General features: G+C 38.8%; 1 protein-coding gene across 21 annotated transcripts in view; it reads left to right on the forward strand.

The window, feature by feature from the left end:
* The window catches only part of lrch1 (leucine-rich repeats and calponin homology (CH) domain containing 1), a 210005-nt gene that overhangs the window by 65294 nt on the left and 130883 nt on the right, over positions 1-13828 (forward strand). For 20 of the 21 annotated variants that reach the window (XM_076747011.1, XM_076747021.1, XM_076747016.1 and 17 more), the window contains one exon: positions 3024-3129. In XM_076747011.1, coding sequence (XP_076603126.1) covers positions 3024-3129 — 106 coding nt within the window. Of the gene's footprint in view, positions 1-3023; positions 3130-4074; positions 5068-13828 lie in introns of those variants that run through there. The other variant, XM_076747030.1, reaches the window with a different exon arrangement.

The raw sequence follows: 13828 nt of genomic DNA on the forward strand, positions 1-13828 counted from the left end.
TCCTCGCGAAGAATCAAATACGAGACAACGAGATGGCGCAACCAAACTTGGTACTGTTAAATGATTGGTTGTTAGCGTGTTACTCCCACTGATCAGTGCTTACTCCCTACGTTGCTCGGTTACCTGAGAGCGAGTGCCTTTGTTCATGCAACCAACCTTGCTTTGCAACTTCTGGTTTCTTCCGACGAAGAAAAAAATTATGGAATGCTCTATCAAATGCATTTTTTATTGATATTGATTACGTGTCCAACGCGAGACATATCGTTATCGTTTTATCGCCCAGCCCTACTCTATAGTATAGAATTTGTACTTTGTACTTTAAAATCTAAGTGTTGGACAATCCTTTATTGTTAGAGTTGTCTGATGGTAGTAAAATGTAGTTGGTTGTGTGACTAACATCTTAAAGGTTCCTAAAGATTACTCTAGCCTAAAGAAATTAGCAGACCCTTAGGGCTTATCACTAGCAACTAAATTTCATCCTAGCACCATACCAAGTGCCCAGATCATTTAGAGGACAGCTGTCATCAATGAGCATGGCTGATATCTTGTTCCTGTCTCAAGGCTATTCAGTGCACTGTCAGAGGTTGCAGGGTGAGCCTCTCTGTTCCAATGTAACCAGTCCACCTCACAGCCCCTCTGTGCTCCTTGAAGTTGTCAAACATTTGAGCTGAATGTGGCTCTTTAGTCACAACTGTGACTAAAATAGTTAAAACAGCAAAAAGACCTGACACACCCCACTGAAGGAATGAAATGCTGAGGAAGAAGTTCATTAACAGTGTAACAAATGTAGAAATCACTGCTGGAGGATCCACCGTGAGCATTTTAGCATTTAGCCAAAACCCAGCAAACACGTAGGTGTGGTGGGTGCACAACAGCTTGAGGCGGCAAGGTTGCTAATGTTGGCTAGCTCAGCTTCTAGCTCCTTCATTGTGGAGTCTATGGCAGTTTTATTTAGAAAAAAAAATTGTCAGTTTAGACGAACTTTCCTTCACTGGACATCTTCTTTCGTATTGTCTTCTCAAATTAACTTTGTAAAATGTTTTCTATTGGTAACGGCTGTCTGTGACGGTAATTTGAGTTGCTACTAGGGAAGGGTCATGATTTTCAAATTTTAAAATGGTCATTAAATTCTAAAAAATTAAATAGTTAATGTGACTATTTTGTCTTAAAATTGTATTTTCCCTTCAACAGGTAGTAGTGTGACATCATTCATCAGGCATGATAGAAAGTAGATGACTTGCCACTGTAAAATAGTATAAATTAGTCTAAACAGGCTATATTAGTCTAAAGAAACCAGTTTGTAGCTGTAAAGCTAGCTGCCAGCATACCACAATAGCTAGACTATCATATTCTCTCTCTCTCTCTCTCTCTCTCTCTCTCTCTCTCTCTCTCTCTCTCTCTACCGTTTGGTAATGCGTTTTCATTGCGTCTCTCATCAAGCAGAAGAATGCTCTGGGAATGTTGTGGTCTGAATATAAGCTTCCCAACAATCTGTGCACACTTCTGGAAAAGACCCTGTTCTGGTTCCATTTGAGTTAATGCAAAAAGTGAGCTCCTCTGTTTGCTTTGACATTTATTGTGATTTCTGCTATGGCCAACCCAACAGTTAGTTACAATGGTAAGTTTGTGTGTGCGTGCATTTGTGTTTGTGTAGAGTATTAGAACTGTAATGGTATTAAGTACAAAATTTTTTATCAGTACTCAATATTAGCAAGTACTCAAGTATAAGTACTTCTACTTGGACTTGGTCTGAAAAAAATGACATCCGTGCATCCCTATATTAGACATAATTATCACAGCATCCCCTGTTTATCTGGATTGCCCCACAGACTTTTTAAATAGTTTTAACAGCACAGGATGAAATGAGTCAACAAGTGCATGTTGTTCTTGAAGTAACATAATATCTATATTCTTCTATCTATCTATTTATCTATCTATCTATCTATCTATCTATCTATCTATCTATCTATATAGATAGATAGTTTTTTTAGAAACCCAATTTTTGATACCATTAAACCTCCAAATATACCTGTGTTATATGGTATTATCAGCTTATTAGAAATCATGCTGGAGACTTTGAGGGAGCCACCAATCTCTGCTATACTGTTTCCTGCCACAGGGTGGCTACAGTGCACTTAATACTACTACTAACAATAATAATAATAATAATAATAATAATAATAATAATAATAGTACTGTTCTTATATAGCACTTTTCAGGGTACTCAAAGACGCTGCACAAAAATAAATAAAAATAATGACTTCAGGTGTGATTTTCCAGCTTCTGTTCCATTATTCTTATTAACATGTTTTTATGTCAATAAAATAATATGTGATATTAATAGACTTATAATATAGCACCTTTCATACAAGAAATGTCACTCAAAATGCTTTACAACCAAGAAATTACATGCACTGAGTGCTTCACATAAAAGCATACTTAAAATGAACATTAAACATGTTAGAAATATAACATTGCACTTGAAGTGCACTGTAGCCAACTTGTCTACTTTTGTGTGAGACACTCAATTACTTTCTCAATTACACTGTAATTTCTTAGTTGTTAAGCATTTTGAGCTACATTTCTTGGATCAAAGATGCTATACAAATAAAGTGTATTATTCTTATTATTATTACTGTTGTTGTCACACAACAAAAATGTGATACATGTTTGAGTTTTATTCTTTGAGCATTTCCAGAAGCGGAGTAATAAATGTTAACAACATCTGTTAACAAAAAATATAAAACTAGAGTGCAAATGCAGTGGGTAGCCTAAGGTAAATAAAGAATAGTGCAAGGACATGACATTAATTCTCAGGTGTCTATGAACCAAATGTATTCAAATTAACAATAAATTGTCTATGGCTAGCATTTATTTTATCAGCCTGTCTTAAATTTGAATGGAATTTTCACTTGAATAATATTTGAAATGAAGTTCTGGTGTTGGGCTGTCGTATACTGAAATACATCCAGAAGCTTTAACACCTGTGAACATGAGTTGTGTTGTTGTTTTGCCCTCTGCAGGACATCAGCTGCAATGAGATCACTGCTCTTCCTCGCCACATTGGCAGACTCAAAGCTTTGCGAGAATTAAATGTACGGCGAAACCTTCTCTGCGTCCTGCCAGAAGGTGAGTTTATGAAAAAAGTGCATCTTTCTAGGGGTTAATTTATCCCAAGTCACTGTTTACTCCTTTTTTGTGATTTTTTTGTGATATCTGTGCTGAGGTTGTGAGGTTACCAAAATTATATTTGTGCACATTAAATTTCTAAAATCCCAATAACACACCCAATTGGATAAGAACAAAAACCTACAGCTGCTCTTTATTTTTGCAAATAAAAGTTTGTAATTAATCACTTTATTCTTTTACTGCGTGTATGCAGGTAGGAGTTGGGGTAGGGGACACAGGCGGGGGGGGCTTCAAGGAAAAAAGGTTGGGAACCACTGCCCTAAAGGTTGGTGAGGTTTAGTTGGAAAACTTTCTGTTGACTTTCGGAGTGTAATTTATTTACATTCTCTTTAGCTGGGATTTAGATCAACAAGCCCTTTCTGTTGATAGTTTTCAGTTAATCCCACTTTACCTTTGTAAATGGTATTCTACAGAAAGGGGTTGTACACTTCAAGAGGATAGTTTTAGATACTGCTATAATTTTATTGACTGAGAGAGATTATAGACTTTGTGTGAATGTGTGTGTCTCTATATGAAGGAAGTATAGATCAGAGTCCTGATCTCCTTCACAGGTAATCCCCACAGCCATTGCTTTAAGTACATGGATAACACCTGGGTCAAAATTAGAAAACAGCAAACAGTGGAAGCTTTCACGGATCACATCAATGCAGTGGACACCAACATCAAGTTCACTCCCAAGGATGTTAAAGGAGACAGCCTGGCCTTTTTGGATTGTGCAGTGCACATTGAAGAGGACAGGAGTCTCAACATCGAAGTATACAGAAATCTGACGCACAATATCAATATTTGCTATTTGATACTCACCACCCTCTGGTGCGCAAGCTTCGGTTTATCAGAACACTTCAACATCGAGCTCAGAACAGGCCCACAAGGATAGAAGGCAAGGATAAGGAGCAGAAACACATCAGGGAAGTGTTCAAACTGGGCCCTCATCAAGACCACAAAAAGACACAGAACAGAGAGAAAAGAGAGGGACTGTAAGCAGAACAACATTTTCATCCCTTACATTGCTGGAGTATCTGAAAAATTCAGAAAGATTTTCAACAAACACCTTTTCACTTCAAGCCCAGCAACACCTTGAGGCAGAAACTTGTCCACCCTAAGGACAACACACCCAGACACAAGCAATGTAGTTTATGCAGTCCAATGCAGCGAGGAATGCACAGACTTGTACATTGGGGAAACAAAACAACCGTTTCACAAGCGCATGGCACAACACAGGGGAGCCAACACCTCAGGTCAAGACTCAGCAGTGCATCTACATCTCAAGGACGAGAAATTCCTTTGAGGACAATAATGTACATATTTTGGCCCGGGAAGACCAATGGTTTGAAAGAGGAGTGAAAGAAGCCATCCATGTCAGACTGGAAAGACCATCACTGTACAGAGGAGGTTGTCAAGGACACCCCTTTGGAAGCATGTAGAAGTACCATGACCTGGATGAATAAGAATCTTCACAGATGTACAAGAATGCAAACAAATTAGTAACCTTATACACAATATTATCTCTTATACACCAATAAATAAAGGTTACTGACATTAACCAAAGTAAGCTTCTACTGTTAGGTGTACGAACACCCTGAGACCAGAGGAAGGCGAACTCAAAGTGAAGGCTACAGGGATCACACAGGGCACAGGCAGGTAGAAACAAAAAGGGTTTATTAACTAAGGGTGTCCACAAAAACGGGAAGAACACAAAGTGAGAGCAAAAACACGCTCTGAAGAATCTGAGCTCCAACTCCTCTCACAACCGAGGCTGGGCTGAGGGCTATCCACAGGGCGAGATGCTCCTAAAACAAAAAGCAAAGCACAGGTCAGCGGACCGAGAAAGACACAGGGGATCAGAAGGCTGGCAGAGGAACACACAATACCACGGAGGTAAGCAGACGATCTGACGAATACTGGAGAGAAGAGCCGGGGTTAAATGCATCAGTTGATTGGAAGGTGATGAGGTGATGACATGCAGGTGTGTGAGAGGAGGCGGGTAGGAGGGGCTGCCGAAACAGGTGCAGCCTCTCAACACGGACCTGGACAGACAAGGGAAGACAGACAAGACCACAAGGGGGCAAGGAAACAGGGAAAACACAGGGAAAAAAGGGGAAGACAGAGCCCTGCCTGACATCTACTTTCAAGTATGTAAATGTATGTAATAAACACAATTTATACATGCACAGATGCTACAACCGGCCAACATTAATGCATCTAAGAACAGCGGACAACAACTCAGCCATCAGAAACATATTTAAACTTACAAGTAGTTACATAAACATGTGAATATGACTGTAAATATCTCATAACAGAGATGAAGCCAATTCGATGGACTTTAGTGGCTGTATTAATAACATTACTGCACTGAGATGCTTCCTCTCTGAGCACATGAAACAAGGAACTTCTATTTAAACTTCCTGGTGTGCACTTGCGATTTTACCTCACTTCCTCTTCAACACAGCTAACTGCAATGACCACTAGATGGTGCTGGAGTACATACAAAGAATCATCATCAACTCCTCTACGTTGAGGTTTCTGTGACACAGTAGCTGAATGTGTCTGTGGTTACACACTGTCCTGAGATGAATAACCTGCTCAGAAGACCTAAGCTATTCAGATGGTATAGTTCACTTAGTAGAATTTAGAATTCTTAACAACCACATGGAAGCCAGTCTCCAGAAAGTGCATCTGCAAATTCTTTGCTGGTGCTGGGTAGCAATTATCTTTAGTGATCCTCTGACTTTTCATCTAGTGCCATCATCATGTCGAATTTTTAATTTGCCCAATACTTCAGTTTATGACCAAATAAACCTTTTCAAGATGGCGCCGCAGCTTGTTACAGCAGCTCTAGCCATTTTCCTTTGTATTAGTGTGTTTTTGTATGGATGTACAACTGGTGAGACGGAGATCACACCGGTGAGAGCGGACAGGAGAGCGAAGGAGAATGGTAAGAGGAAAGGTGGGGGGATATTTGTAAACAACAGATGGTGTAACCCGGGGCACATCGGGGTAAAAGAGCAATGCTGCCCCAGAGACTTGATACAGTGTACATCCCCCGTCGGCCGATGCGGCAGCAGCATGCAAGCTTCTGCCCACAGTAGTTTCACATCTCCAGACATTGCACCCTCAGGCCCTCCTCATCTCTGGAGACTTAAATCACACTTCCCTGTCCTCCACTCTCCCCACTTTCACACACTATGTTAAATGCCCCACCAGAGACAATAGAGCACTAAGGAAGCTTACAGCTTGTCACCTCTCCCCCCGCTGGGCCGATCACAGCCTGCTTTATCTGTTCCCTGCATACATACTTGTGGTGAATAAACAACCACCAACCATCAGGCATGCGAGAGGATGGTCAGAGGAGTCCAGCATGGCACTGAGGGGCTGCGTTGACACCACAGACTGGAATGTGTTGTGCAGTCCACATGGGGAGGACATTGACAGTTTAACAATCTGCATTACGGACTACAATAGCTTCTGTGTGAGAAACACTGTGCCTACAAAGAAGGTACAGTGTTTCCCAAACAACAAACCCTGGGTGTCCCCAGAACTGAAAGCCCTACTGAACGAGAAGAAGAGGGTCTTCAGATCAGGGGACAAAGATGAGCTGAGGAGGGTGCAGAAGGAGCTGAAAGAGGAGCTTAGGAGGATGAAGGTAAGGAAGGCTACAGGCCCAGATGGCATCAGCTCCAGACTGCTCAGGGACTGTGCAGATCAGCTCTGCGGGGTCCTCCTGCACATCTTCAACATGAAGACAACTTCCTGTGTGGTTCCAGTCCCATCCCAGGGAGCCCAACCACTTCAGGCTGGAAGCCTTAACCTCCCACCTGATGAAGACCTTGGAGAGGATTATACTGAACTACCTCCATCACCTGGTGAGCTGCAAGCTGGACACCTTACATTTTGTGTATCATCCATCTGCATGGAAGACGCTGTCATTTACTTGCTCCATCGATCTCTTTCTCATCTGGAGCATACTGGAAGCACGGTGAGGGTCATGTTTTTCGACTTCTCCAGTGCTTTCAACATGATCCAACCACTACGTAGACTGCCATAGACTGCCACCTGGCTGCGTGGACCATCGACTACCTCACCAACATCAACTACCTCACCAACAGACCACAGTTTTTTCCTATGTTTCCGGCGCCGTTGCGAGTGGCCGCCCTTTCAGCAGCTCCTGTGTGTTTGTGAATTTCCCTTGGGGATGAATAAAGTATCTATCTATCTATCTATCTATCTATCTATCTATCTATCTATCTATCTATCTCAGTATGTGAGGATTTCCGATGTGGTAGTTTGCAGCACGGGGGCTCCACAGGACACAGTCTTGTCCCCTTTCCTCTTCACCCTCTACACATCGGACGTCAGACGCAACACAGACAGCTGCCACATCAAGAAGTTCTCTGATGATACAGCCATCGTTGGACATGTATCATCGGGGTGGGAGGGATTGTGGCTGATCCCTCCCACCCTGGACACAAACTCTTCGTGACACTCCCCTCTGGCAGGAGGCTGCGGTCCATCAGGACCAAAACCTCACGCCACAAGAACAGGCCCTCTGATTCTGATCATTGGACACATATCACAGGGGAATGAACTGGAATACAGGGAGGTTGTAACCAACTTTGTCGACTGGTATGGAGGGACCCCTCTGCACATAAACGGCAGCAAGATGAAGGAGATGATGATTGATTTCCAAAGAAAGGTACCACAGACTACACCAGTGAACATCCAGGGCTTGGACATTGACATTGTGGGGGATTACAGATACCTAGGTCTTCACCTCAACAACAAAGTGGACTGGACAAATAACACAGGTACAGGAGGGACCAAAGCCGTCTGCACCTACTAAGAAGACTGAAGTCCTTTGGAGTATGTATGACACTGTTAAAAGCTTTTTATGACTCTAGTGGCACCTGCAGTTTTCCATGCTGTGTTCTGCTGGGGCAAGAAAAGACTTAACAAACTGGTCAGGAGAAATGGCTCTGTCCCGGACTGTCTGCAATCTTTTTCAATTCAACATCATAAACCCAGTTTTGTTTTGCACTACTATTGTCAATACTAATATATGCTCACATTATCCATTTCATCTAGCGCAATTTCTAAGGTGTATATTTCTCTCAACTGTGCAATAATACTGATATCCATATTGACAACAGTAAAATGACAGAGCACTTTAAATTTAATTTAAGCATTTGTCCTCAGTGACCTCACTGAAGGAGTGATTTTGTTTTCCTACATAGTACAATCTAGGATATGTGTAAAGTAACTAAAGGAATACTTCCTGCTGTCGGCACTCCCTCCATCATAGCTGCTGAGCTGACATTATTACCACTTACAAGGCCTTTTAATTATGAGACTGTCAGGAAGAGTCTGTAATGATTGCTTTGTCAGAATTGATGGGCTCTTCAGTGATGCATCATTTCCTTATTGATATTTTTCCCATTTATCATTTAATCATTTAGTCTTTACCATTTTACCACCACCAGTTCAAAACTGCGTGGTATTTAATTTAGAAATAGAATAGAATAGAATGCCTTTATTGTCATTATACGTGGTGTACAACGAGATTTAAGACAACTCTGGTGGTGCTGTACTAGAAAAAAAGAATTAATAGCAAATAGTAAATAGTATAGTGCAGTAATAGTGCAGTAGATAGTAACAGTAAAGATAAGATAAAAATGGCATATGACACAATGATAAAAAGTCGTTTAACAGTATGATAAGAGGCATTTAACAGTATGATAAATGACATTTAACAGTATGATAAATGACATTTAACAGTATGATAAAGGGCATTTAACAGTATGATAAATTTAACAGTATGGTCATATTTGCAGGAGCAAAAAGAAGAAAAGCAGCAGATTGTCCATTTCATAAGCTACAAACATTTTTATTGATCCATTTTCTGTCAGTAAAACTCATCAACTAACCAATTAATCAACTTATCGTGTTAGCACTATTTTTGGGTATCAGATTCACCTCTTGTTGTAATCAGCTTAGATTACAGTACGTTCTCACCACTATAGATGTGATTAGCATCCATGTCCTGGTGTCACTCACTGTTTTTTGGCCTCCACTCTGCCAGGAAGACCAAATGATAAAAAGAGTAAGGGTACAGACGGGGCCCAAGTTTCATGTCAGCCACCTCAAAAAGAGAATCAGCAATAAGCTGTCCTTTTGTATCAGATTTGCTGCTACATTATGATCATGTTGTCACCCACTTGAATATATTCACATTAAGTAGGTGATAGAGACATGCACTGAATTTTATTTGAATGATAATTAGCAAATCATTTAAAACCTGTACAACATTTTAATGGAACCATGACTATAGACCAACTGTGAAAATACATACTCTCTCTGTCTCAGTGTTGGTGTTGTCTCTCCAGCTTGCCTAGCTGGATCACTGTGGCTCACTCCACAGAGGTTTATTTTTAACCTTTTGGCAGAGAGGAGCAGAGAGAGCTCAGATGGTTTATGAGGGTCAGCTCTCTCTTTCTCTGCTGCATTCTGGGTTTTAATAGTTAAAGTGCTCTGTGCTGTGTGAGTCAGCAGCTCTGTAGCAAATCATCCATACACTGAATCAGGCATTGTCTGACCATTTAGTTGGAAATTGAATGTCATTGTCTCACCCAAACTGATTGATGCCTAATACAATGATGTTTTTCTAAACTGACTATCTCAGAGCTTTGAACAGTTTGCGAATAGATATCCATAAATATGCTTAGAAATCAGAGATAAAGAGACACTACTCTTATCATGTGGCCTCTCAATCATTACATTTGTTTTATCAGTGTCAATGCAATCAAAAGGAGAAGCTGTCATGCAAATTGATCCCTCACTAAGATGTGTAATTACTCTGCTAATAGCCGATAAAAAAACAAGCAAAGAGACCAGGGGGTTGAAATGGTTAATAATAATAAGAAGAAGAATCAGGGGGAGACATTCCCCTTTATTGTCACACATCATGCACATGCAGGACACTGCACACGAAGGTGAAATTTGTCTTCCGCATTTCACCCATCCTGGTCGTCCTTCCTTCACGGCAGACCGGGAGCAGTGGGCTGCCATCCAAGTGGCGCCCGCGGACCCAGTTCCTTTTTGTCACCATTGGTCAGGTGGTGATCTTCTTGCATGTCTTTAGTGGGGGTATATTTTACGGAGGATACCCCAGGTGAACACGGGGAGAACATGCAAACTCCACACAGAAAGGCCTTTTTCCTCGAGCAGCAGGCACCGAAGGCATGGTGGAGGACACACCGTGCCGCCTTAATCAATTTGGGATGTGTGAAAGTACATCATTATTACAGCTGCAATCAAAATTATTCAACCCCCATTGCATATTAGGCTTATTGGTAAAATATACAATTTCTCAGCTGTTTGCAGTAAACAGTTTACACAAGAATTGTTCAAGTAGTTCAATGAAACTGATATTACAAGGGTTTTGATCTATACTCAACACAAAATGCTACTTTTAATGACTGCTGCAGTCTCAAAATTTTTCATTCCTTTTTTTTTTCATTAGTTTCACACGTATAAATACAAAGAAAAAAAGGCGGGGGATCACATAAGAGAAATAGTAAAAAACAACAACAAAAAACAAGAAAAATATGTGTGAGGTGTGGTTAGAAACCTATAGAGGCTTATATGAAAACCACACCCAAGACACAAGACACACAATAAAAAAATCACAAAATACATATTAAATGTTCAAATTGAAAATATCATGTAAAAACGAAAAAAAGTAAAATCATCATTCATCAATACAAACTGACAATGATATACATTTAAAAATAAAATAAAATAAAATAAAATAATAGAGTGGTCCTTTTTTTCCAAATCAAAAGACTTCAACAGGAGAGTTTTTTTAAGTTTCTTTTTGTATATGGACAATGACAAAGAAGAATCAATTAAATGTACATAGTTATTCCACATAATAACACCACAATATTTAATAGGAAATTGACCACGGAATGTTTTATACAATGGAAGATGACGATTTTTGACTTGTCGAGTTGAATAATTATGGAATTGAAAATTACTGACAAAATAATGTCTAAAACCAAGAGGTAAATCAACAGTCTTATGTTTCACTTGAAAAACAAATGTACAGACTTGAAGAATGTTGATATCAAAGATAGTTAGCAGTTGCAATTTAAAAAAGAGAGGTGCACTTGGAGCAGTAGCCTTGGAAAAAGTTGCTATTCTAACAAAACATTTTTGTAACAATAATTTTTTGTGCAAATAAGACGTAAAAGTACTTGCCCACACTGTATTACAGTATGTTAGATACGGATAAATTAAAGTATAATATAATGTAAGAAAACATGAACTCTGTACAAAATCTCTTATTTTTCTCAAAATCCCAAGCGATTTTGTGACCTTTTTGAAGACAAAGCCAACCTGTTCTCTCCAAGAGAGTTTATCATCAATTAGAATGCCCAAAACACGTGTTGTTGAAACTTTAACTATGTCTTCATTATGAATATGAAGTTTAATTTGTTCACTGTCATATTTCCTATTCCTAGCAAATAGCATGAAATTGGACTTCTTCACATTTAGTGAAAGTTTATTTGTTTGAAACAATGTTGAATAATTCATAAGATCGTGATTTAGGTCTCCGATGAGAGTTGTTATTTGTAATTTGAGGCAAAAATGCTGGTATCGTCTGCAAAGAGGAAAGGCTTTGTGGTGTTGGATACTGCAGCAAGGTCATTAATATAAACAAGAAATAATAAAGGTCCTAAAATGGACCCTTGTGGTACACCATATTGTATTGTATTTCTTTTTGACTCATGACCATTAAGAAGAACACACTGGTTTCTATTGTGAACATAATTACTAAGCCACTTGTGAACATTACCATGAAAACCGTATCTAAACAATTTCAAAAGCAAAATAGAGTGGTCTACAGTGTCAAACGCTTTAGAAAGGTCTAAAAATACACTTACAACAAATTTATTATCATCTAATGCTGCATGTATTCTATTAGTAAGTTCTAAGAGTGCCATATAAGTTGAATGATTTTTACGAAACCCATATTGATGATTATAAAGAATATTGTATGTTTTCAAGTGCTCCAGGATTCTTTTGTACACTAGTTTTTCTAAAATCTTTGAAAAACAAGGAAATATAGAAATTAGTCGATAGTTTGTAAAAGATCCTGGATCACCTGTTTTAAACAACGGAATGACTTTGGCTATTTTTAAATCATGAGTTATGGTACCAGTTTCCATGGATAATGCAAAGATAAATGTTAAAGGCTCAATAGTAGGAGAAATGTTTTCTTTAATTAAGGAGGCACAAATTCCATCGTGACCAGGTGCAAGATATTTTTAAGTCCATTATAATGTCTTTCACCTCTTTAGAGTCAGGCAAATCAAATTTACCAAAGGATGGAAAATAACCTTTTATATTGTCTAATGGGTTGCGTTTTGGATCAGCTATTTTTGTAGCAAGAGATGCACCAACACCAGAAAAGAAATCATTAAACTTACAGGCTATATCATTAGGATCATTAAGAGTATAACTTCCATCCTTGAAGGTTGAAGGAAATTGAGTTGAGGCCTTTTTTCTTTGAAGTAACTGATCAATAACTTTCTATGTAGCCTTGATATTCTTTTCAGACTTTGTAAACTGATCACTGTAGAACCTTTTCTTGGCAGCTCTAAGAAGATAGATGTATTTATTTTTGTAAGATTTATAAGTAGCCAAATTTAAGGGAGTTGGTGAGGAAACATATTTTCTGTAGACTTTTCTAACCCAGCAGAAAACCAGGGGTTGTAGTATTTTCCCATTATGAACAGATGGAGCAACCACTGGAAAACATTTTGTGAAAATTGAATTAAATAGTTCTATAAATTTTTCATATGCTGAGATTACATTACTCTCCTTGTATACCTGTTCAAAGGAGACTTTTTCCAGCATTTCTTTGATTTTTGCTTTATTGAATGAGTTAAATTTTCTATAATTGATTACAGAGCTATTTTTCATTACCTTTACTCTGTCTAATAAGACAGTCTGAAAGATTGGGAAATGAGCTGATATATCTGTGAATAAAATTCCTGACTTTGTTTCATAGTTAAAACTGTTAAATAGTATGTTATCAATCAGTGTGGCAGATTTGTTGGTTATTCTGGTTGGGTTGTTGATAGTCGGATAAAAATAGTTTTCGTGTAAATGATTTAAGAAATCTTCTGTGGGAGAATGAACTTCACTTTTGAAAAGGTTAATGTTAAAGTCCCCAAGGACATGACACATTTTATTTTCTTTATTTATCAGCTCTAAGATCTTCATTAAACTATTATTAAAACAAGAAATGTCTGTATCTGGTGGACAATAGATGCTACCTACTACCATATTTTTGTTGATTTTGTGGGACACAATTTCAATGAAAACTGATTCAGCCTCCACCTTGTCAGAATTCAACATAAGATCAGATCGATTAACAAACTCAAAATTTTGATGGACAAAAATTGAAACACTTCCACCAGTCCTAGACTGTCTGATGAAGTGAGTAGAGTTATAAGAAGGAAGTTCATAAAGGCCTAGTTCTTTAGATTCTTTTGTAAGCCATGTTTCAGTAAGAGCATTTACAGACAACTCATGGTTTAAAGAAGGTAAATAATGTATCAACTGATTATAATTA

This window comes from Chaetodon auriga, chromosome 13, assembly GCF_051107435.1.
Source record: "Chaetodon auriga isolate fChaAug3 chromosome 13, fChaAug3.hap1, whole genome shotgun sequence".
NCBI classification, from domain to species: Eukaryota; Metazoa; Chordata; class Actinopteri; order Chaetodontiformes; family Chaetodontidae; genus Chaetodon; species Chaetodon auriga.